General features: G+C 39.6%; 3 protein-coding genes across 4 annotated transcripts; 2 read left to right on the top strand and 1 right to left on the bottom strand.

Moving 5' to 3' along the window:
• Positions 1-167: 167 nt before the first annotated feature.
• Positions 168-1363, top strand: LOC105386682 (coiled-coil domain-containing protein 97). Its single transcript, XM_011557294.3, has one exon. The coding sequence runs from the start codon at positions 307-309 to the stop codon at positions 1345-1347; it is 1041 nt and encodes a 346-aa protein (XP_011555596.3). The 5' UTR covers positions 168-306; the 3' UTR covers positions 1348-1363.
• Positions 1364-6231: 4868 nt separating this feature from the next.
• On the top strand, positions 6232-19206 carry LOC105382851 (zonadhesin). The gene is made up of 3 exons (XM_038119366.2): positions 6232-6387; positions 16765-16870; positions 16971-19206. The coding sequence occupies exons 1-3, from the start codon at positions 6244-6246 to the stop codon at positions 18893-18895; spliced, it is 2175 nt and encodes a 724-aa protein (XP_037975294.2). The 5' UTR covers positions 6232-6243; the 3' UTR covers positions 18896-19206.
• On the bottom strand, positions 19135-22306 carry LOC105382805. 2 transcript variants are annotated; one of them, XM_011552755.3, is made up of 3 exons: positions 22076-22306; positions 20179-20326; positions 19135-19691 (listed from the first exon to the last, which is right to left on the bottom strand). In XM_011552755.3, the coding sequence occupies exons 1-3, from the start codon at positions 22260-22262 to the stop codon at positions 19538-19540; spliced, it is 489 nt and encodes a 162-aa protein (XP_011551057.3). In that variant the 5' UTR covers positions 22263-22306; the 3' UTR covers positions 19135-19537. The 2 variants fall into 2 exon arrangements, with proteins under 2 accessions (XP_011551057.3, XP_011551058.3); XM_011552756.3 differs by lacking the exon at positions 22076-22306 and adding an exon at positions 20832-21119.
• Positions 22307-22316: the final 10 nt, after the last annotated feature.

Raw genomic sequence — 22316 nt, 5'->3', positions numbered from 1 at the left:
AATCTTCTATGATTACATTATAACAGTCAATGGAGACCAATCGAATCGCAAACTCACAATAAAAACTCAGAATAATAACCAAAACTATACACACAGGAAAAATCTTTGTGACTTTGACAAGTTCACTATTCACTGACAGATTGAATTGAAGTTAAAGTGTGGTTAAAGTTGTGAATTTCCATGAATTTCTATCTATAGATTTTCTTATTTTCATTTAAAAGATATTCAAGTTCTCTCTATTTTATATTATTTTTAGTTCGATTCGTGAAAGCATTAAACATTTTCGCTACTTTTATCACAAACACAATGGATTTAGTAAGTGATACTACATTGAGTACTACATCAAACAGTGCAGATGAATGTGAAGATGAAGTGGATCCCATTCACGATATCATTGATTACTTAATTCGGTGCGCAAACATATCCTTCAGGAATGCTCATATAGACGAAGCTCAAGTGCGCACTAGCGAAAAGAAACACATGGCTCTCGACATCTACAAAAAATCGATCTCATACTTTCTGTTACAATTCGGTAAATATTTAGCTCCACAACATTTACAATATTTTGAGAAACTACCCATCTCCAATGATATTGAAGGTGAAAAACTTAAAAACTGTGTGAAAGAATTAAAACGATATCACTCTGAAGATGTAAAGCGAAAGAGAATACGAAACAGGCGCTACCAAGCTTGCCTAAAACTTCAAGAGGACTCAGACTATTTTAGTGAAAAGGAAATGATGTTCCGTAACCCTTTATTGTATGAACAGCTAGTGGGGCAGTACCTCACTGATGAAGAGATCAGAGAGAGAGATGGGGCTGATGCAGAGAACCTCACATTTCTCAACATGATTCTGGAAACGGTTGACCGTAATGAAATGAGGCAGACTAAAAATGAACAGATGTTAAATGAAGATGAGGAATTAGGAGATACTCAGCCTGATGACTTGAATATCCCTAAAGCTCCTACTAGGTGGGGAGAGTTTGAAACACCAGATACACAAGTCACAGCTAAACCTGAGAAGAGAAAACAAAACTGCATCAGTGCTCCGGAGAGACAACTCCTACGTCAAGAGTTTTTACAGGAAATGTACAACAGCTTCATAGATGGCAGAGATGTAGACATAGACTACACCAGCATAGACAACAATGAACAATATGATGATCTGAAACAGTTGTCACAAGATGCTGAAGATAAATACTTTGATTCTGAGACCACTGATGTAGACAACTTGGAAGAACATATGAAGCTGGTAGAAGTATATGGGAAGAAGAGCAGCGGTGATGGTGCTGATGATACTCTAGATATATTTATGGATCACTTAAATAAAAGACATGTAAACTGTTAATAATTGCTTTTTTATTCTGATATAACTTTTTATAAGACAATACATGCATTTGATAAAGCAGGCTTACTACCTACTGAGTTATATTGTTCATACCAGTATTGATTTTACAGCAATCAGTATAGGTATATCAACAATATAACTCAGTTAGTGGTGAGCCTGCCTTCAGAATATAGGGTCAAGGGTTAGGTTGAGGGTAAATACTTCACCTACTGTCTGGTTGTTAGTGTAGATTTAATATATCCGACATGATACCCATAAGACATCTATATGCCTAGTTAGAGGGTCTGGTATTTATACCTAACAACATTAAAAAATAACGTTCTTTCTTTTATAATAAGGTAGTGTGGAATTTTTGCGCTGAAAATCCCCAACATACTTTTATATGAACTAAGACTTACTGCTCGAATATAATAATAATAATATGTGGGGACATCTCACACACGGCCATCCGACCCCAAGCTAGGCAGAACCTGTGTTATGGGTATCGGACAGCTGATATATCTACACAAATACATAGATAGATAGATATTAAATATAAATATCAACACCGAAGACCCGAGTACAAATATTTGTCTTTAAACAAATATCTGCCCCAGCCGGGAATCGAACCCGGGACCTTCGGCATAGCAGTCAGGGTCACTAACCACTACGCCATTCGATCGTCAATATACCTAGCATAGAGGCAACACGCGCAGTATAGAAATTACAAATGCTCGACACACGAATGTTTGCCCTGGGCAGGATTCGAACCTCAAAAGCTAGTGTACGGAACGGAACTAGGTAACATCTGAGTTACTTTTATTTTTATTTCAGAATAAAGTGTCGTCAATTTGTACATACTTACCTATTATCTGTAACGCAGGTATGTCATCTCGAAAAAAACCAACAAATTGTACAAGCGATGACTCAGCAAACAAACATAGGGCACATTCCAAATTAAACGAAACTACACATGGACATGGAAGAGATCATTAAAACATTATCTGACGACTGTAATTGTGATGCAAATTTGATTGCTCTTGAGACATGTAATTCCGTTGCGTATTGGCACGTACCTTCCGCGAGACTATATTCGATCGTTTGATATTAAATTGCGTAATTTTGTGTCTATTTTTGATGTTCAATTTGGCTTCTATCACTTTCCCAATGTCTCTCTGTGTCCTAGAAGGTGTTGCGTTAGCGTCCCGGCGGCGGCGCGGCGGCAGCGAGCCCGCACGCCACCTGCATACCTTAGAACAATGCTTTCTCTACATTAAGTTATCGCTGATGCCTACTTAAGTCTATTTACAAATTGTTGTGCTATGGTGACAAGAAAATGTGTTGGTAATTTTATATTTGATGTTTGAAATATTTAGATATAAGTAGGTACTTAAACCTATTTCGATTATATACTTTTCTTATGCCAAGGATACACGGCGATACCAGACACTCAACACTCATCCTTCATAACATTAAACTTCCTTATGATACGATTGAACCTCATACAGTGTCTAGTCTAGAGGTTAGGTACTCTAGGTACTTTTTTCGTTAAAGTTATATAGCTGTATTCTGTATCTAAAAACTCTAAATAAGTTATAGTTGATAGTAAGTACCTATGTAAGGATGCGATTAATCAATAACAAATAGATAAATTAGCTACTTTAATACCCCATTTACACTCTCGCCTCGGCCAAATTCTTTTTTTTATGTATTGGGTTGAGATCTCATGTGGTCCCATTTTTTTCAAATTTTGATTCCACCTCCAAGGGTGGGTAAAGGGTTAAAAACAGGCTATGAATTTCCATTTTGGGTACCTATTAACCGATTGTAGTTAATGAATTTTAGAAAGTACATAGGTACTTACCTATATTTTTAACATTAAAAAAAATATGATGGTGACCTTGAGCTGATCTGATGATGGAAACGGAAGGTAGTCAAGGGAACTCCTCAACGGTAGGTATATAGCAACTACTTCGTGTTTACTACTGACTAGTAGGACTTATAGGTATCATTTGCTTCTTAATTTTGATTGTCAATTATTGCAAATAAACTAAGTATAAATAAGTAATAAAATAAAATAATGATAAAAAAAACGACTTCAAAAAACCACTAAAACGTATAGTGCCACAATCTTATCTGTTCCGGTGGTCAAAATGTGTACTAACGAGACGTCATTGTCAAAAGTCATTTCATACTCTGTGCGTTATTTGAGTTGTCAATTTCTGTGAAGAGGCTGACGCTACGTTATTTAATTTGTTTTGTGATTTTCTGGGTGTAATAATGCCAAAAGCGCTGAAAAGTGATGCAAGAAAAGTAATACTAGATATATTGGCTTTTATGCAGGAAGAATAACGTATTCAGGCGCCTTTAATTCCGTTTGAAAAATTGGAAGAACGAGTTGCAGCGGCTACAGGTTAGTGTTGCCAAATATGACGAATAGTTTTACCCATATACTCACATGTAATTTTAATAATATTTTCCCGAGAGACCCGTACCCCAGCAGTGGGGACGGGATGGGTCGTGATGAAAGTATAATCTTCATATAAAGTATATAATCTTTATTTTTCTTTGATTACAGGTGTGAGTGAAGCTGCGAACCTGCAGTGATTTTAGACGAAATAATGATGATTAATGACATCTTCTTCTTCCACTACGAGTATCAAGGGTTGGCTGGAAGAAATGGATTTTTGGCAATCAGCCTTTGTACATTGTCTGAATTTCTTTTAATTTTATGCTCTGGTTTCTTGTTACTTTAGAAAATGAAAATAATAAAGTGTTCATAAATAAATAAATAATAATTAAGTACCTAATAGTTTTTTTTAAGTCTATCTATCTCGTTATTCCCACGACCCACGATATCATTGTAAAATCTAGATTAAGGGCCACTTGCAGAAACATATTAATTCTAGATTTAGTCTTAAATCTCGATTTAGTGTCAAATTTTATATGGACTGACGTTTCTTAAGTCGACATTTGACACTAAATCTAGATTTAATTTGTTTGTGCAAGGGGCCCTTAATGTCTTAAGTATATCAGAACATAATCAGAACTAAATTAGTTTCTGTTCGCCGTGGACAAATTTTTTATACAACAAATGTCGTTTGATATATTATATCCTCTTTCATTTACCATCGACCCTATATTTTGATTTATTACTAAAAATAGGTAATAGCAGAAATGCATTGTCGTTTAAACTAGAAATAGGCAAAATTTAATCGATGGCATCACTGGATTCGATCACAGCGAAGTCGCCACCGGAACAGATAAGATTGTGGCACTATAAGAAATAATTTAAGGTTTAGACATGGTTTAGACCTATTCTATGTGACAGTACTAATATATCTAAGCAGGTAAGTACTGCTTTTATTTCTTACGTTTTAGTGTTTTTTTATTATTATTATTTTATTGAAATATTTACTTAAATGAAATTAAATGTTTCGTCTTGCGACCAATCCATTATTATACAACTGAGGAAAAAACACTACGTTAAAATTATACGACGACGAACACAACCTGCGCGGCACGATGTAAAAGCCAGAATGAAGCGGACGCGAGAGTGTAAACACCCGCTCGCGTGCGACGCGAGCTCGACGCGAGCTCCTTTGACTCGTGCCCCAAAAACCGCTCCGGACGCGAGCGCCGCGAGTGGCGAGGCGAGCGAGGAGGCGAACCACGAACGTCTGTTCACACTCGCGCCTCGCCCCTCGCCTTGTCGCTCGCCTCGCCACTCGTGCGAGAGTGTAAATGGGGTATCACGATATTTACTTACCTATAGTACAGTGCAAGTGTACGATCGTTTCTGTGAAGCTCACCCATGCAGCCGCGAACTGTGAGCGTGATCTGAAAAGCCCTAAGTATTATATTTTTCTGAAACATCTCAAACATCTACTCCCCAATCAAACAGGGCTTTCATCGTGGATACGGAATATGCAGATTCATCAATGTAATAGCCAATTACCTACACTGATTTTCATTTACTTTCTCACAGTCGCAGTCTATGTAGGTATCCGCTCGTGAGTAGTGACGTCTTCTCCTTTCCACATAAATATTGTCCCCTATGATTTACATACAATGCACATTGACACCTTAAATCGCATATAGCTACACAAGTCACGGAAACTTATCGTAAACATTTTCTTACCTAAGTACCTAATCCTTTTAAAAAGTAGGACAACCGTCAATACCTACTGCATCAAGAACAACAATTTCTCATTCCCTTGGTTCACGCTATATACCTACCTTCCTACTTTTAATAAATCAATATACCTATAGGTAGACTACTTAGTGCATGTGTAATAGCGACATAGCGTATTTATTTATATACACCTACAAAATTGCCTATAAACAGCCTGGATTGTGCATAAAAGTACATCAAATTATGATGCCATCAAAAGAGCATGTTTCCATAGTCCTTCTCTGCATCCATTTTTTCTACCAATTTTGGCATGAAAAAAGATTGATCCTCCCACAATGGTCTAGACGCATTTTATCATCAAGAATTCCTTTTAGAAAACCTATTTAAGTACATAAATTTAAGATACAAAAGTTGCTGGTTTAAATTCAGCATTAAATAACGCCGAGTTTTTTTACTATCTACATACCTACATTACTTTTTTTTTCTACTAAGTAAAAAAATGTTATTTAACCTACTTATACATACATACTTACTACTTATTTAAGTACCTAGAAGTGAAGAGCATCTAGAATGTCATCAGCCTTATAGTGTCCCCGAACCCCTATATGTCGTTATGTAGCTATCACCTAGTATCCACTGCTCTCCCAAGACCTCTCCCAAGGAGCGCCACAGGCACAACAGGCCCACCGCACGCACGTGTAATCGTACCGTTGCAGTATCGTGACGTGTGAGGCAATGGACACATGCGATCCAAGAAACGTGCCTTAGAGGTCAGGTGCCGTATGCCTCCGCGGACCAGTCGCCGCCGTGGACGCGACGCGCACGCTGCCCCTACTCACGCGCAGATCCTAACTTACACTGTTTACGTTCGTCAAAAGTGCACTTGTGAATTCTGCTCCCATGCGCAAAGAGGAAGGATGGATTTGGTATGTGAGATTTTTGTAGCTAACAATTATTGTAAATTTATATTTGTTCTCCGTAAGATTAAAAATATAATTTTATCAAAGTTTTATTAAAGAAGCTCTTTTAGTTTTATTAATAAAGTTAAAAGTACCTACTTATAGTTATTATGTACCTATGTAATGTAAACCAATCATTTAAAATTACTATGTTTTCGTTCACATAATCACATGAAATTTATAATTTATCAAAGACGGAAACAAAACAATCTCATCTATATACTACTTACATATACTTCAAAGTTTCTGTTACGCTTACTAGCTGTGATTTTGTGTCATGAACTTGCCAATGAATGTTGGCATGAAACACTTATTTTAAATCACTATATAGGCATTCAGTTTTTTATCAAACTAGGTACTAAAATCAGGAGGATTACATCCAGGCCAGGCGTTTTGTTAGCACGCTTAATTGTTCCATACAAAAGACATCAACGCGTTGACGCGAACTTACATTTGCTACGAGCATTTAAATGCATACTTACCTCTCAAACTTCATGTTAAATGTTTTTCATGTTTCAGCTTATGCATGTGCAATTAGGACTATGTACCTTTATTTGAACAAAATGTATACTTACTTATTTGCTTACATTATTAATGCAAAGATTTTTAACTACTTATTTGGGTATAAACCCAACTATAAAGTTGTTGAAAATTTTAATGGAGGTTGTCTAAAAGGTCCATCTGATTTCTTGCTGGAGCTGGGGAATTTTTGAAAATAGGCGCAAAATTTATGTTATAGCCTACCTATATACTTCAATAGAGACTTTTGATCAGTACTTAAGTAAGTACATAAAATATATTTTTTATCTTATCCTACATTGAAAAGTGAAAGATTGTATGGATGTCTGTGATGAAATTTCGTATATCTAAATATCTACACTAAGACTTAGTAGCTGAAACCGTGGATTTGCGTATAGAGGCTCTTTTTCGTCCAATAATTCCTATGGGTAAAACTTTTCAAGCATAGCGAACCTAGCGGGTGTTAGCTAGTTTATCTAAACCATAAAAATTTACTCTAGCTTTTCCTATAGTCACAAACATTTTAAGAACCACCAACAATAATACGTAGATACCTTCATAACTTGCTACACACCCACTTACGCGTTACGCCAGTCGTTCCCGTCGAGGCGATCTCAAGTTCCTCGCGTCCAGTTCACACAATTTGTAAGGACATTAGTATAATGCTGCGGCGCCGGCGGTGGCGGTGGCGCTGGCGCAGGCCGGCGTGGGCCCGGGACGAGGGTCATCGACACAAAACCTCTAGAAAGTGTTAATATCTCTCTCCTGGCGCCCACACGCATGCGTAGCGCGGCTCTCCGGAAATCTGCCTTTTGTTCCATTGACCGTCTAATTAATATTACACACTTTATAAGCTTCCTCTTATTTATCTACCTCTCCACTTGACTAATAGATAGCGTGGGAAGATGCCCGCGAGCTATTCAAGAGGTGAATTTAGCAAATTGCAGAATTAAGACTCAAATATGGAATTGCCCCATATAAAGAGAGGATTGTGGAAGTAAATCAGACAGATTAATGATCGCGGTGTACCGTTACTCGACTAGGGCGGCGAATTCAAATTGATTTCACGAAAAATTTCACGCGAATTTACAAGACATGCGTACGTACACGAGTAATAAAGAGCCGTCATTCATCGCCGAAATATGATACGCGCTTGATTAAAATCTGTATGTCCCGCGGTACTCACGCGCAAGTACTTTACGTTTAGTGGCCGCCTCGGTCTGTGCACACAGTTCCAGTAATGGTAGTGGCGACGTTCCTTACAAACCATGTCATAATCGGTGGGCGTCGTATGGTACAAGAATCTATAGTGGTACTTACATATTATGAACTTTTCCTCTTTGTCAAAGCTTTTGCAGTGTAACATTCTGGCAAATTTAAATTAGTAGAAATTAAATCACATACCAACTTACCGACACTGACAATATGAACTTCATAAGTACCATATATTTATATATACCAGATAATCCTCTTACTACCTTAAGATAAAAAACCCATCGAGAGTCGCGGATGATAAAGCGGCGGCGGCGGCGGCGGCCCTGGGTGTGGAACCGCCGGTGGCGCCACGCGGTCTGCGCTCCCACGCCACGCCCTCCGACTCACGTCCACACAGACAGACTACAGAAGTAAAGCTGCCGGCCCCATGTCGCTGCGGTAGACGGCTTGCAGTAAAATGATGCCTAACGTACGCTTTCAGAAGAAAATTGTGCCGGAGGAGAAGAAGCAAATTCAGTTTCAATATTTGACCTAAATACTTATAGTATTAACTGAAAAATACTTAATATAGAAAGCTTTATAATTAAGAAGTAAGCTAGGCCTAGCTGGCCGAGCTTAATGATAGCCAGAAACATTTAAAAAATCAGAAATTAATTAAATTAATAGGACACCTACAGAAAAGGCTACGAGACACGTTACTGCAATTCGCACAGTACAGACAGAGCCTGCGCCAAATTGCAGTTGCATAACGCACACGCCACTCATAATAAGGGGCAGACTTGACAAACAGAATTATTTTCTAATTAATTCAGCGTTATCTTCTTAACTCAAGCTCAACGCAAACAAAGATTTTCAATATCAAGTGCAGACACCGCCTACGATCATGTGATGAGCTTTACTTTCATACTCTTTTCATTGCGTCGGTGGCCTCAGAAGATCACAGGCCACGGGGAAAATCGAATATGTACCTACACTTTCTTTAATACGTTTTGTAAGTTATTTTTTATTAGCTTTATGTTGTTTTAGTATAAGCTTTTAAACAAAATAAGGAAAAGTTTCACAACTTATTCCAACTTTATGAAAACCATCACTGAAAGCATTCATAAAGTACCTAACAGATAATTATATTCATTGATACTCGCACAAACAAATTAATCATACAGCATTTCTAATTTGATCTCTTGGCGACTCGACCGCTCGATCGATTTCTGCAATAATCAGCAAAACCACATAGAGAATGAATGAGGGACCTTCTTTATCACCTCGCCTTTCGGGAACTTTCACCGTCAAATAATACGTGTTTTTGGAAGCGAGTGAGCAATTATTCACTCGAAAAACTGGTTTCTATAACGTAGCGACCAGTAAATCACGTGGAGACACCAGATTAGCTTAAACTTATGATCTTCTTGTTAATTAGGTCTGTCTAGGTTTAATTCAAATTAAGTTCAAGTATTTTACTTTTCCAAAATTTTTTCGATACTGTTAGCTGGTGTTGATACGTTTAAAGGTACTTTAGGTACCTACCTAGACAACAGAAAGCTTTTTATAGTCTCCCATCTTTAACAATGGCTTTTTATAGTTGCTAAAACAATGCCGAATTACCTAGTTTAATATTTATAATTTATAAGTAAGTATAAGATTCTCTGATTTCACGAAAGTGGTATAAAATGATGTATTTAAGGCTGTCACTAAAGCTGGAAGAAAATCAGAATCTGTCAAATCTAGTGAGGGGGGGTTGAGGTATGCGGGGCGTTCTACGGACAATGACATGAAATTTTAACATAGTACTCGAAAACATAAAAGTGAAGACATGCCACTTTGTTAAAAATATACTAAGTAAGTAATATTGTTTTGTGATACGAAAATATTTATTTTTATTTGAAAGTATTTTTAATATTTAATAATTAATTATATATAAAGTCGTACCCGTGCCGATATTTATACAGGTTGTTGCAAAAAGGGTTTAATACTATGCCGAAACCTACGTGTGCAGCATGTTATTGATGTTATTTCTAAGCCAGGAAATGAAATCAGAATGTAAAAAAATCGCGAAAATATTATCAGAGTTTAATAGTTCAGGGTGTTGTATTAAACTCTGCCCCCGTGTAATAAAAAAAGTATAGTTAGCCGAAAGGGCGTTACTCAGGCGTCACTCTGAAAAACTTTTATCCTACGTAATTTTTTATATTCATGAAAAAAACGCTTCTTCATATAATATTTTTTTTGTCACGTGACCTTTTAGTTAGACGACCTGTTTTTTTTATGGTGTTTCAAAAGCAGAACAGTAGTTTGCAGAACTCTGCATATACAGGGTGTCACAAAAGGTTACGTAGCTGGCAAAGGGATATGGGGAGGTCACCAGAAAAATAATAACATGTAAGTACCCCCGCAAGGGAGTACATTAGTACAAGGCGAGAGTGTGTATTTTTTTTTTAAGTACTTATTGTATTTGGGATATGATAGAAATAAAATTTTTGTTTCTTAAAAACCAAAAAATTTACACCTTGCTGCGCTCTTTTGCTCACTGTAAGTACACCTACAAATATTGCTGTATTAAAAAAAACGGTTTTGTTATAACGATTATAAAAAAAAAGTTATTTTCATGTCAAGGAGTCATTTACCTAATTACGATTTCACTCAACAACAGGTGAACTGAAAAAATAAGTTCTAGTTCTATCATCACTTTAGATCGCAAACATTGTAACTCCACTTTTCTCGGCGAAAAGTACTCTTTGGTGTCAATAGAAACGTTTTTTGAATTCACATGTTTTCCTCTTTATTCGAAAAAAAAAACTGTATTCCGCATTTTACCATTTGTTTTCCTCTAAATCCCAAACCGTGATTTTTAAACAAGAAAACTTAGTAATTATACCCTTTATTCTCACATACAACGTGCGATGTAGGCGAACGTGAACGAAAACTATGCAATAAGCCTTTGTTTTTATTACTACTTTAGTAAATTACAATAACATACTCAACAATGTTAATTTTTTTTTGCAATGTTATGTTGTTAAATTAAGATCTAATATTTTATTAACATGAAGTTACTTTCAACTTTTTTTTGCATCTATGCGTCGAATCACAGCATGACGGCTGCTGCAGCTTCCTGCTGTCCTGTCCTCCAACCAATCCCACCAGTACTGCAGGTTGCGTCGAATACGAGCCATTCTCTTCGACTTGACAAGACAGGTGCTCCCGGAAGGATCATAGATCGCACGGAACCCGTACCGTATAGAGGCAACGGACTCCTTTGCAACAGCCCCCCAGATTCGGAAGTAGCCCATGCACTGCATGGCGAGCACAGCTGCAGCAATTTTTTCGTAATGAATCATTGGGATGTCATCCCCGAAGGAGGCTCTCAGCCTACCTCACGACCTGTGTGACATTAGAAAAATGCACTGTGCTAACGCCGTTTGCGAGCTTGATTTGCAGGACCGCGTTGTATGCCAAGTTCCACAGCAGAGGGGTCCAAGACCTACCGCTGTGGAACTCCGCAACTGAACTTCTTCAGTGAAAACAAACCCTCTCTTTTCGCATCCTTAATGTACTTGTTAGACACGTATGACCTCTGTCAATTTTCTGCAGATGACGAGATAGAGAAGACAAGTGATGGTATACAAGAGCCGCCCTAAAGGTTCGCCCTCTAGGGGATAGAGTTGAACGCGGTTACTATTTTTAAGCAAACAGCCAGCGCAACAACTCGCCCGTGGTTCTTATCCTGCTCCGACAGTGAACGAACGCAAAGTATTGTACCCACTATTCGAATCCGCATTTCGGATGCCAAACTGACTGTCCGAAAGGTCGAAACCGTACCACCACAGAGGTATGACTCGTTCGAAGAGCTTATCAGGCTCTTACAGCAATCAGATGTGTCGGTACACTGAAAGATAATCTACAGGCCTGCTTTATTTATTTAGGAGCACTAATGGCCTCCTTTCAGTCATTGAGTCACTGGCACTCAGGTTGCGGTTGAACAGGAAGATAGACTGTCTAAACAAATCATTTTTAGGCTAGTTAAAAAAAACTTTAGGTGGGTAGTATGCCAACTATAACTACAAATAAAACAGTATTTTTGTCTCCTCTAAAATTTGGTCACGAGGAGTTACGATGATTACGATCTAAGGTGACGCTGACGATATTTTATACAAGGTATTGAAAAAAGGGTATAAAGCTTAGCCAAAAGTGGATTTAGGTGCCATTCTGATCCACTTTTCTTCTACAATTTTGAAAATTCACGTAACAAAACCTTTTACATAGAAACTTATTCGATCACGTGACTTTTTATTATAGAGACCGAATTTATTTTTCGAGAATTTCCAAAACTTGGAGAACAAAAGTTGTTCAGAATAACCCCTGAGTCAAACCCTTTCGGCACAGTATACCCTTTTTGCAACATCCTGTATAGGTAATATCAGGTTTATAAAAGACCTGGGCCTGTAGAGTGAGACTCGGCATGGGGAGTCATAATTTATAGATCTTTTAGGTTGCAGTGGCGAATGGGCACTGGTAGCCCTGCCCTTTTCTATAACTATAACTATAGGTAATTTTATGGCAATTTAAAAATGGTATAACATTTATCTATTTGAAAAAATCATTAAAAATATACATTACCTATCACCATAATATTTTCTTATGAGTTTTTTTTTTTAAACTAGGCTCTTACATAGTTGTACATAATATTATGCGGTATTTTATTCCACTTGTAACGCATAAAATTCATAGCTACAGTAAACATTTCATTTTTTTCATGGCGAGATACAGTCGCACTTAACCGCTTTTTTGCAAAGCTTGTTAAATAGATTTAAAAAATTATGTAAATTTTAGATCTTCAATTTTTAAAAATACTTACTTATTTTTAACAACCTGTAGTGTACAGACTACCACATCTTAAAATATATATATTTTTAATTAACTACGGTTTTTGGTTTCAAATAAAACAAATTATGAACTTACTTTTCAACACCCTGTATATTGTGTAGCTTACCTACCATACACAACCGTTAAAATAAAATAAATTACCCCTCAGAATATAAACAGGCTCGCGCTTTGGCATACTGCATTGACCGTATAGTTCTTATTCGGAGAATCTAATAAGTGTCATTATGTGCAATGTTTACCTTTATCTATGCATCTGTAACTCTATAGTAAAAAATGTAAACAAATCGAAAAGGCGAAATGTTTTCTAAGAATTTTCGGCTTTACTGCATCTAAAATGATTAGAAAATTAACTTTCCATAGCAAATGCATATGTATTATAATACTTGTAGTCATAATTTGTTGATTTAATCAGTTTTTGTGAAATATTTGATAAAAAATAAAATGGCGTGGGTATCGCTCCTAACAGGCCGCCACCAGGGCGACGACTGAAGAAATCTGAAATCTGTCACGGTGTCATCATTTTTAAACCGGAATTTATTAGTTTTTTGCAAAAAAAGTTGACTTCTGGTCCATTAAATCCAACTCTTTAAGGTAACTTTGTTAAGAATTTAATTACCTACACATACATATAAGATTCCATGAAAATGGGCCCTCTGATTTCGAGGGTTTTTTCATAATAAGTCAAAAAATGGCAAAAGACATGGTGTGTTTGCAATTTTTTTTAACATACTTATTATAATCCTGCACCAATTTATAAGCAACTAACATGTTCAGTATACCCTCTGCTACAAAATATATTTTTATCAATGTGATAGAAGCCACCGTTTTTCCAATCTAATCAAGTATATCAAGCCGACTTTAGCATTTTAGCTTTAGGGATCCCCTTAAAGTAAAAAATACGAAAGAACGAAATTGCCATACAAAAGAGTTAAACGCGCTCAGACAACGTAAGTTCTGCCAATTTGCTTCGAAAAATAGATTTTTTGTTGGTCATCTAACTTTTTAGGCAGGCACTATGGGAAGGCTTTTTTCGCGAAATTCCAAAAATCGTGGCACAAAATCTTTTCAGGATGACGCCTTTTGGCTTACTATCCACTTTTTGCAACCAATTTTGTGCCTAGATAGAATATTCATCTCACCATACACTCCTAGATACGCTATACATTCGTGAATAAATCAGGTTTTGTCGAAGTACCGCGCGGCGTGTTGTGAAGTGGTAATGGGGGATAATACCGCATAATGCATCTTATTATCAACCATAAAAATGTTAATATTATCACTACGTCGAACACGCCCCCCAGAAGATACTTTATGACGGAGGGCCTTGTCGGCCATCGCCCATTAACTGCAACAGTTAAGCGACTGGACCGAAAACATACGTCCGCTTACCCAAGACTGGTAGGTTGATACTACTTGATACCCATTACCCACAGTACAATGTTGTCTTTACAGGGTGGTAGATAAATCCTGAAAGTGGGTGGTGGAAGTCCACTGTAGAATAGACCTAAATATTTTTTACAAACAGTTTATTTATGGAGATATACCTATATACCTATGTATACATATCCATCAAGGAAGTTAGATTTATAAAAGAAGAATTACCAAGTAGGTACTTATGCTTCAAGTACCTACAATTATTTGTCCCGTGCTACCAGGTGCTACTGTGTTGAAAGCGAAATACTTAGGTAAGTACATACTTGGTTACACACATCATGTGTATACCTACTATTTAACTTTACGACTAGAGCTTCTAAATCCCGCCCATTGCGGCTTTACTATAAACGTAGGATTTGAAGACAAGACTTCGGTTGAAGAGGCCGCCACAATGTGCACTAAACTTGTGAATGGAAAGCAGTTCCGGGCAAATGTTTGCTGAACGTGCTTCTTAAAGACGAACATGATAAATCCCTCGTTTGAGGGAGTGCTTTTATTGTAATTTGGTTAACTATGAAGTTTGACAAAGGTTACTTTGAATTTAAAATACCTATTAACTTTATTTTTTGAGGGACTCTATTACCACTAAAAACATCTTATTATGTCACGGTATTTGATACCCCGTTGGTCTGATGACATTAGGAGAGTAACTGGACCAATCTAGATGATTGTAGCACAGGACCGTGGGACTTGACATAACATGGAGGAGGCATATATCCTGCAGTGGGTTGACATAGGCTGATGATGATGAAGGCCTTTAACAGCGGCAGCGGTTGAAGCTGGATTTATTTGTATATTTCTTCGTATCAAAAACGGCGAATCATAATCGCTATAATTTGGACCCAAATATTACGTCAGAGGGCTAGGTATATGATACCTACAAATGTAAACCATCAGGCCTAACAGCTGTTTAACGTGTCTTACTTTTTTGTGGTAAACGTACGATCGATATGTCTATTGAAATCCTACTTACCTTTCAAGTTCCGTACAGATATATGTATTAAATCCGTACAGAGGTATTTATTTCCTTAGTTTTACTCTGCTGTAAGTTGTTCAAAGAAAATGCCGCGTTTCCTTACAATTTTTCATCAAGAGTGAAAGGACATGAAAATCACAAATTAGATGCAAATCGCTCATGTGTAATTCCTGTCATGAGGCGGTGTTTTGTGATTCGTCGCACGCGCAGCTTTCACTGTATCCATATATCCTGGTGGACCACTATCACGTCACCCGTTCAGTGATACCTAGGTGCGTACACAAGTAGAAATCTATCACACTATGTGCCAAAAAAATGTGCATCACAATTTATATGTAACTAGGTACTCAAATCAAAATCTCTAACCTTTTATATTGTAGGTTGTAGGTAAATGGTATAGGTATCAATAAAGCAAGCCGATTACGATACAATAATGTGTTGTATTATAATTTTTGTCAGTAAAATGTGTATTTCTCTCTACCATTTGGATAACATACTTAACATAACATACATAACCGAGTTATCTATAATTGTATAGTGGTTAGAGACCCTGACTGCTATGCCGAAGGTCCCGGGTTCGATTCGGGATATTAAATTTGTACTCGGGTTAGTACCCGAGTACAAAGGAAAATGGATTTTTGTAATTACTTTGGTGCTTAATTTTAGTAAATTAAGCACCTAAGTAATTACAAAAATCCATTTTCCTACCGAGTCCTGTGCCGAGTCCAAGATTTGAGCTAGGTATTATTGTTACAGCGCATTGCAACACAAGTACAGGAGCATTGTTACTATGAGAGGGGGGTCAGGTTTCTCTGCATTTGACCGTAGCTAACTACCTACTTCGTAAAAACTGACGTAGAGTTCCACGCAACCGTAAAAGCCTCGTTGGTACAAGTAATACAAACATATAAGGCTACATTATTAATTTTATAAATCAAAAGAGGAAACATAACTTGCAATCGAGTGTTAAGTAGAAGAAAGCTCGTTAATTTTGATATATTTTCTCCAAAAGCAGCTATCGAGGCCAGGCATTTGGTACAGGGGATGGTTTGTTAAATTAGCTCCCGGCTTTGTCTTGCGCCGCCGGCATCTTAACGAGCGCTGAGCAAAAACCGCGAGATACTGACAGACTCGCACTATGCATACATGCGCCCCTAATTGAGTGGAAATGCAACGCTGCCAGCGCCGCGGACACTCGAGGAATCCGCCGCTAAAATAACGAGCATATCGTTCAGAAACAATGTAATTACAGTCGGCCCGAGCCAAATATTGGTGTAGTGCGTACCGACGTGAAATTAATTCATAATGTTGTCCTTTTACAGAGGCTGGTTCTAGTGGCGTGCGCATGCGCGGCGGCCACGCACGCTGCGCACGCGGCGCCCGCCGCACTCGACGCGTCCGGGCTCACCAACATCGCCAATGTGTCATGTCAGTATTTTCATTATCAAATTAATTTATTAAGTTATCTTTACGATGGTAAAATAAGTAAATGCTGATGAACATCATAAAGAGTAACTTCTTATTTCAGATGCTGCGGACAACGCTGGTCCGGGCGACATAGCGTCGATATTCTCGCCGCGCATGGTGTTCGACCAGTGGAAGCCGCTGACGGGGCGCGGGGACCCGCTGCGCAACGACCCCACGTACGACTACGAGCCGCCCGTGCTGGAGCGCGTGCACTACTGGGCTGACGAGCCGCGCCCCGACAGGAAGTCCGAGGTGCTCATGCTGGGCGTCTCCTCGCGCAAGCCCAGCGTCGCGCCGCGCCAGCCGCCGCGCCGCCACTACCGACCACCCCCGCCTAAATACGAGGAGTTCTCCTACAAACATACCGACCATCACTACCCGATGACGATCTTAGTGCCACCGCCGCCGCCCCCGCCTGGCCACCAACCGCTACTCTTTACACTTGACGACAAACCGACGACTCCTTCTTATCATTTCCAATCCACAGAAAGGCCATCACTTAGTAACCCCAGTGATACTCACTCAGATAACTCTCCCCACCTTAATTCTCTGTATGCGCTGCAAGAGGCTAACTTGATTTACCAGTCCTCCACAACTAACCACAACTGGGTGCCAAATGAAAATGAAACAAAAGATCAGTCTGCGAGTACAGTGAGCAGTAACTACGCGGGCTGGGGTCCGACAACACCAATAGATAGTGACGAAGTAGTAAACGACACACACAACTTCATATTTAGCGACCATTATGAAATGTCTAGGCATCCGTTTTCGTTCTACCGGCCCATGCTGTCTGCTGAGGCGCCCCCGCCCCCGCACAAGTCTGCAATATCTCAGCAGCTCCCAACGTTCATGCCGACCGCTCTGCCCGAGACCACCACCCAGCCGGCACACTACAGTCACACGGAGACCGAGGCCCCTGCGACTACTGCGGATATATTTGAAACTGAAACCACCTACTACCAAGAGGCAACTACTGCCGACAAGGGCATCACGTTTCAACCTACTCCTGTACCCACCACAGCCGCTGATCTAGAACCTAATCCGTTCGGAATGATGGGGTCGATGCTGTCGATGCCTCTAGTTAATGGTCCCGACAGACCCGAGGACAACTTGTACGCTCATGCATCTGAGAACCTGCATGTTTATAAAGAACACCATGCAGACGACGAGGTCACGCTAGAGTCGATGCAGACCATGCAGCCGCCGCCGCCGTCGCACGTTAAAATGACAGAAAGTCCCATGTTGCATAAAAAGCCATTCCACGTAAACACAAACCTGTTCAGTAGACCGTACAAAAAGCCAACGGTCACTCTAGATCCGTACATACACATGCGTATAACATCACCTGCTCCAACCGAGTCCTCCAACGTAGAGTTTGAGAATATCCTGTCCGCGACCGATGCGCCCGTCATCCCCACGTACCTCATCATACAGGGACACTCCAAAGTGAAAACGTACAGTTCAAAACCGAAAAACTCCTCAGACAAAGAGTCCATCGTAAACGAAATCCCTAAACCCAACGAAACTAATGAGGTCAAGCATTTACATCCGATTAAGGACCAAAATCAAAAGAAAAGCGAGAAAACTGAGAAATCACGAGTCAATAGTGGGAGAAATCTGAAATCATTAATAGATGAGGGTGTGGGGTCAATAGAGATACAAGAAGCTAATGTTGGCATTAAATACGACGTGAGCGACGGAAGCGACGTGCCAGTTGAGATTTACAGAAAAGGTATAGTGGAAAGTGACGAGAACGATTATTCTGCGCGGAAAAATCGTCCTAAAAGACAACTCGATTTGGAAGACTTCTTGCCGTTTGACGAGGATCAAATACAGGAGTACGTTTTTGATTTTCTGAAAGGTAAAAAGAATGAGACAGGAATAACTGGTTTAATAGCATCAGCAGTGACGAGCGACGCCGCCGCCGCCGTGGACGACATCGACGAGGACGATAGCGACGCGGAGGACAGCGACGAAGATAGATGAACACCCACCGACATCATATCCTAGTTAAATTTGGACTTGTCTAAAGTTAATAGTGAAATTGCTACGTACAATGCGACAAGTGTTTCGTGATGAAAGGTAAAGTTACCACAAAAGTTCAAAATCGTTCACGTCTACGTCTGTAGGTACATTTGCAAGTACCGACCTGCTTGTACTAATAATATACACGCCATCATTTAGGAGAGGAGACAGATATATTAAGTACTGAGTAAGTACAACCATTTAGAGTTAAGGAAATATTTATTGTATCTAAAAATAATTTAATATTTAAGTAATAAAACATGTGTACAATATACTAAGCGTATTAAAGTGTAACTACTCTGTTTGTACGTGACCCTATTAGAGGTTGAAGTTAGAAATCTTCCTTGGTTTCCAATCTGGTGACGCACGCGGACAAAAAGCCTGCGCAGGCGCACGCCGCCATGTTGGGAGCCGCGGCGCCCCACTAACACACACACGTTTTTCTTATCCTTTTCGTAGAAATAAAGATACGACCTCACATTAGTGAAAGCTACTGGTCAAACAATAGTCGATATCTACGATTAGTAACTTAGACCTAACTTTTTGGATATTGCAGCTAGGTAATTAGACTAATTAGGTACACATTTGTTAAGTTTCTACAGTCTAGTTCGTCAAAAATATTGATTGGGTATGCCCGATAACGAAACCTATAGCAGTCATCAGCAGACACGCTGATAAAGTTGGTATGATAGTGCGTGTGGAGGCGTTGCACCAGTCCGATTGGCAAACACACACTTTATATTCGGCTTCAGGAAGGCTGAAAACGAAGAACAAATATTCTAATCTCGTCTCTAATACCTATACCTATGTGGTAAATAGAGTAGAATAGGATGTATCTAGCTGAAAATATTTTGTTAGTGTAATATATTAACTATCTACGCCCTCTTATTAATTACTGTGAAAAGCTTATCCTACCTTACCTACCTCTACCTAGGTACCTTACGTCTGTATTGCACTATATAGAGGCAGCCACTGACATGTTTATGAGTAATCTTTTCATCAATTACACGCTATAAGGGTGAATTTCACACAGACGTCTGTACCCACGTCTGTCTTTGGTTACCAAAGCACCTACTTACCTATCTAAATAAGTTTCATGAATGGAGAAATAGGTAAGCATTTATGGACAGTACTGAAAAAAAGATACAGCCAGCCCAACAATGGTCAAAGTATTCATAGGCATATTCAAGGAGCGGACGCGGACGTTGACTGATACTGATAAGTATGGGGTTCCTATAACTAACCGAGAATGCACGCAGGTGAGTTTCCCCGGGCGCCGCGCGAGTGAGTCGTCGGGCGAGTCACCCGCGCGCGGCGAGTAGCACCCGCGTTGCACGATCCACGCGTGGGTCGCGCGCGCCCGCCACGACCGCACGAAGCAGAGCGCGCCCTCTGTAACGTACAGATTTATATAACATCGATGGCAGTATTGAAGATTTAATGTATTTGTTGCCTATTTATATTGTTCGTGTAGGTTAGATACCCAAAACCCGTCCTTAGCAGCTCTATCAGTCAGTGTAGGTTACTATAAAGGTAAATAGCTAACTGCTGCAACACATCTATCGTAGACCTATGTAAGTAGGTATATAATTGTTTAGGGACTAAGGGTAAGGTTAAACCAAAACCACAGATGAGCATGGGCATTGTAAAGCATTAGACCCCCCGCAGACTGCAGACTTTTAGCCGGCCGATAGTTTGGTCGGGCTCTTAATCAGTATGGATATGTATGGTAGTGCGCACATTCAACGATTATGTATCGGCCGATACTCCATACTGATTAAGAGCCCGACCAAACTATCGGCCGACTAAAAGTCTGCAGTCTGCGGGGGGTCTTAGTGTACCTAACTATGGTAACTACGGTGAAAACCTCTAAAAAGGACCACAAATAACACTCTACCTCGCGTGCAGTTGCCCATTCTATCCAGACTGCTATTCCCGTCGAGGGCGAAGGGCACGATCTGGCCGCCACAGCTGCGGTCCTCGGAGCGGTGCGTCGCCGAACAGTTGAAACAGACCACGGCCCAACACACACTCACACAGCTATTCAACAGTAGCAATAACAACGGGAGAGAAATAGACATCTGCTCTCATTCTTCTCTTACTAGCTGGGTTATGATGAAGGCTGGATTACGGATTATACAAGGTTTCAACAAGTTTTGTGGGTGTTATTGTTCTTTTATAGTAGAGAAACCAAGAGAAACGCTGTGTTTTCTCTGTGTATTCCTTGGGTGACAACAAGGTGACAAAGTCAAATTGACAATCATCATATGACAAAAGTTGACTATCTTAAAATAAGGAGTCACCACGCGGAGTTTGCACGATAAGAGTAACACGGACCGAGTAACTTATGTTCGTTCAAATGATACGTGAAATAACACTAATCTATTTACTAACGTATGTAATCAACAATTTCGACTGTTTCAAGATAATAATATATAAACTTAATAATAATGTCCTCCTAGCCGAATTTCGACCACGGCGGCCAATCTCAATTGAGATCAGCCATCTACGCAGGAGTAGATTATAGTGCCCAAGTGTGTGCGCAGTACACAGGAGCACTCTCTGTTCCATCACTCTCATAGCCCAATGGGACGGATTGACCGACACGACTGGAGAGAGCTAGGCGCAGGACCGACTGCTTTACATGCCCATCCGACAACATGGATCGTTTCACTGTTTCGGACATCAGGTGATCAGCCTTCTATGTCCTAACCAAACTTAGAACCACAATTTAGAAACACAAATTGATGGTCCCACCCGGGACTCAACTGCCTCTGTGGTCTAGTGGTAGAAGCTTTGCTTCATGACCCAGAGGTCCCGGGTTCGATTCCCGGGTGGGATCATCAATTTGTGTTTCTAAATTTGGTTAGGACACAGAAGGCTGATCACCTGATGTCCGAAACAGTGAAACGATCCATGCTGTCGGATGGGCATGTAAAGCAGTCGGTCCTGCGCCTAGCTCTCTCCAGTCGTGTCGGTCAATCCGTCCCATTGGGCTACGAGAGTGATGGAACAGAGAGTGCTCCTGTGTACTGCGCACACACTTGGGCACTATAATCTACTCCTGCGTAGATGGCTGATCTCAAATGAGATTGGCCGCCGTGGTCGAAATTCGGCTAGGAGGACATTATATAAACTTACCTTCACACCGGATGGTGAGTGCGCAGCGCAGTCGCGTCCACCGCTGTCCCGGGAACACGGGCCTCTCGAGAGGATCTTCTCCATATTTTGTGAAGCAAAATGTCCCGTTGAAACACAAAATACACTCGGCACTAATCACATTATTAAATAATATAAATAGCAATACTTTTATGGACATGTAAAACATGTATTTTACTGTAAAGTCATATTTTTCGAAGCCAACCTGATAATCTGAATGTAT

This window comes from Plutella xylostella, chromosome 12, assembly GCF_932276165.1.
Source record: "Plutella xylostella chromosome 12, ilPluXylo3.1, whole genome shotgun sequence".
NCBI lineage: Eukaryota > Metazoa > Arthropoda > Insecta > Lepidoptera > Plutellidae > Plutella > Plutella xylostella.
The sequence above is the reverse complement of the archived record's forward strand: the minus strand, read 5'-3'. Positions and strand labels throughout refer to the sequence as shown.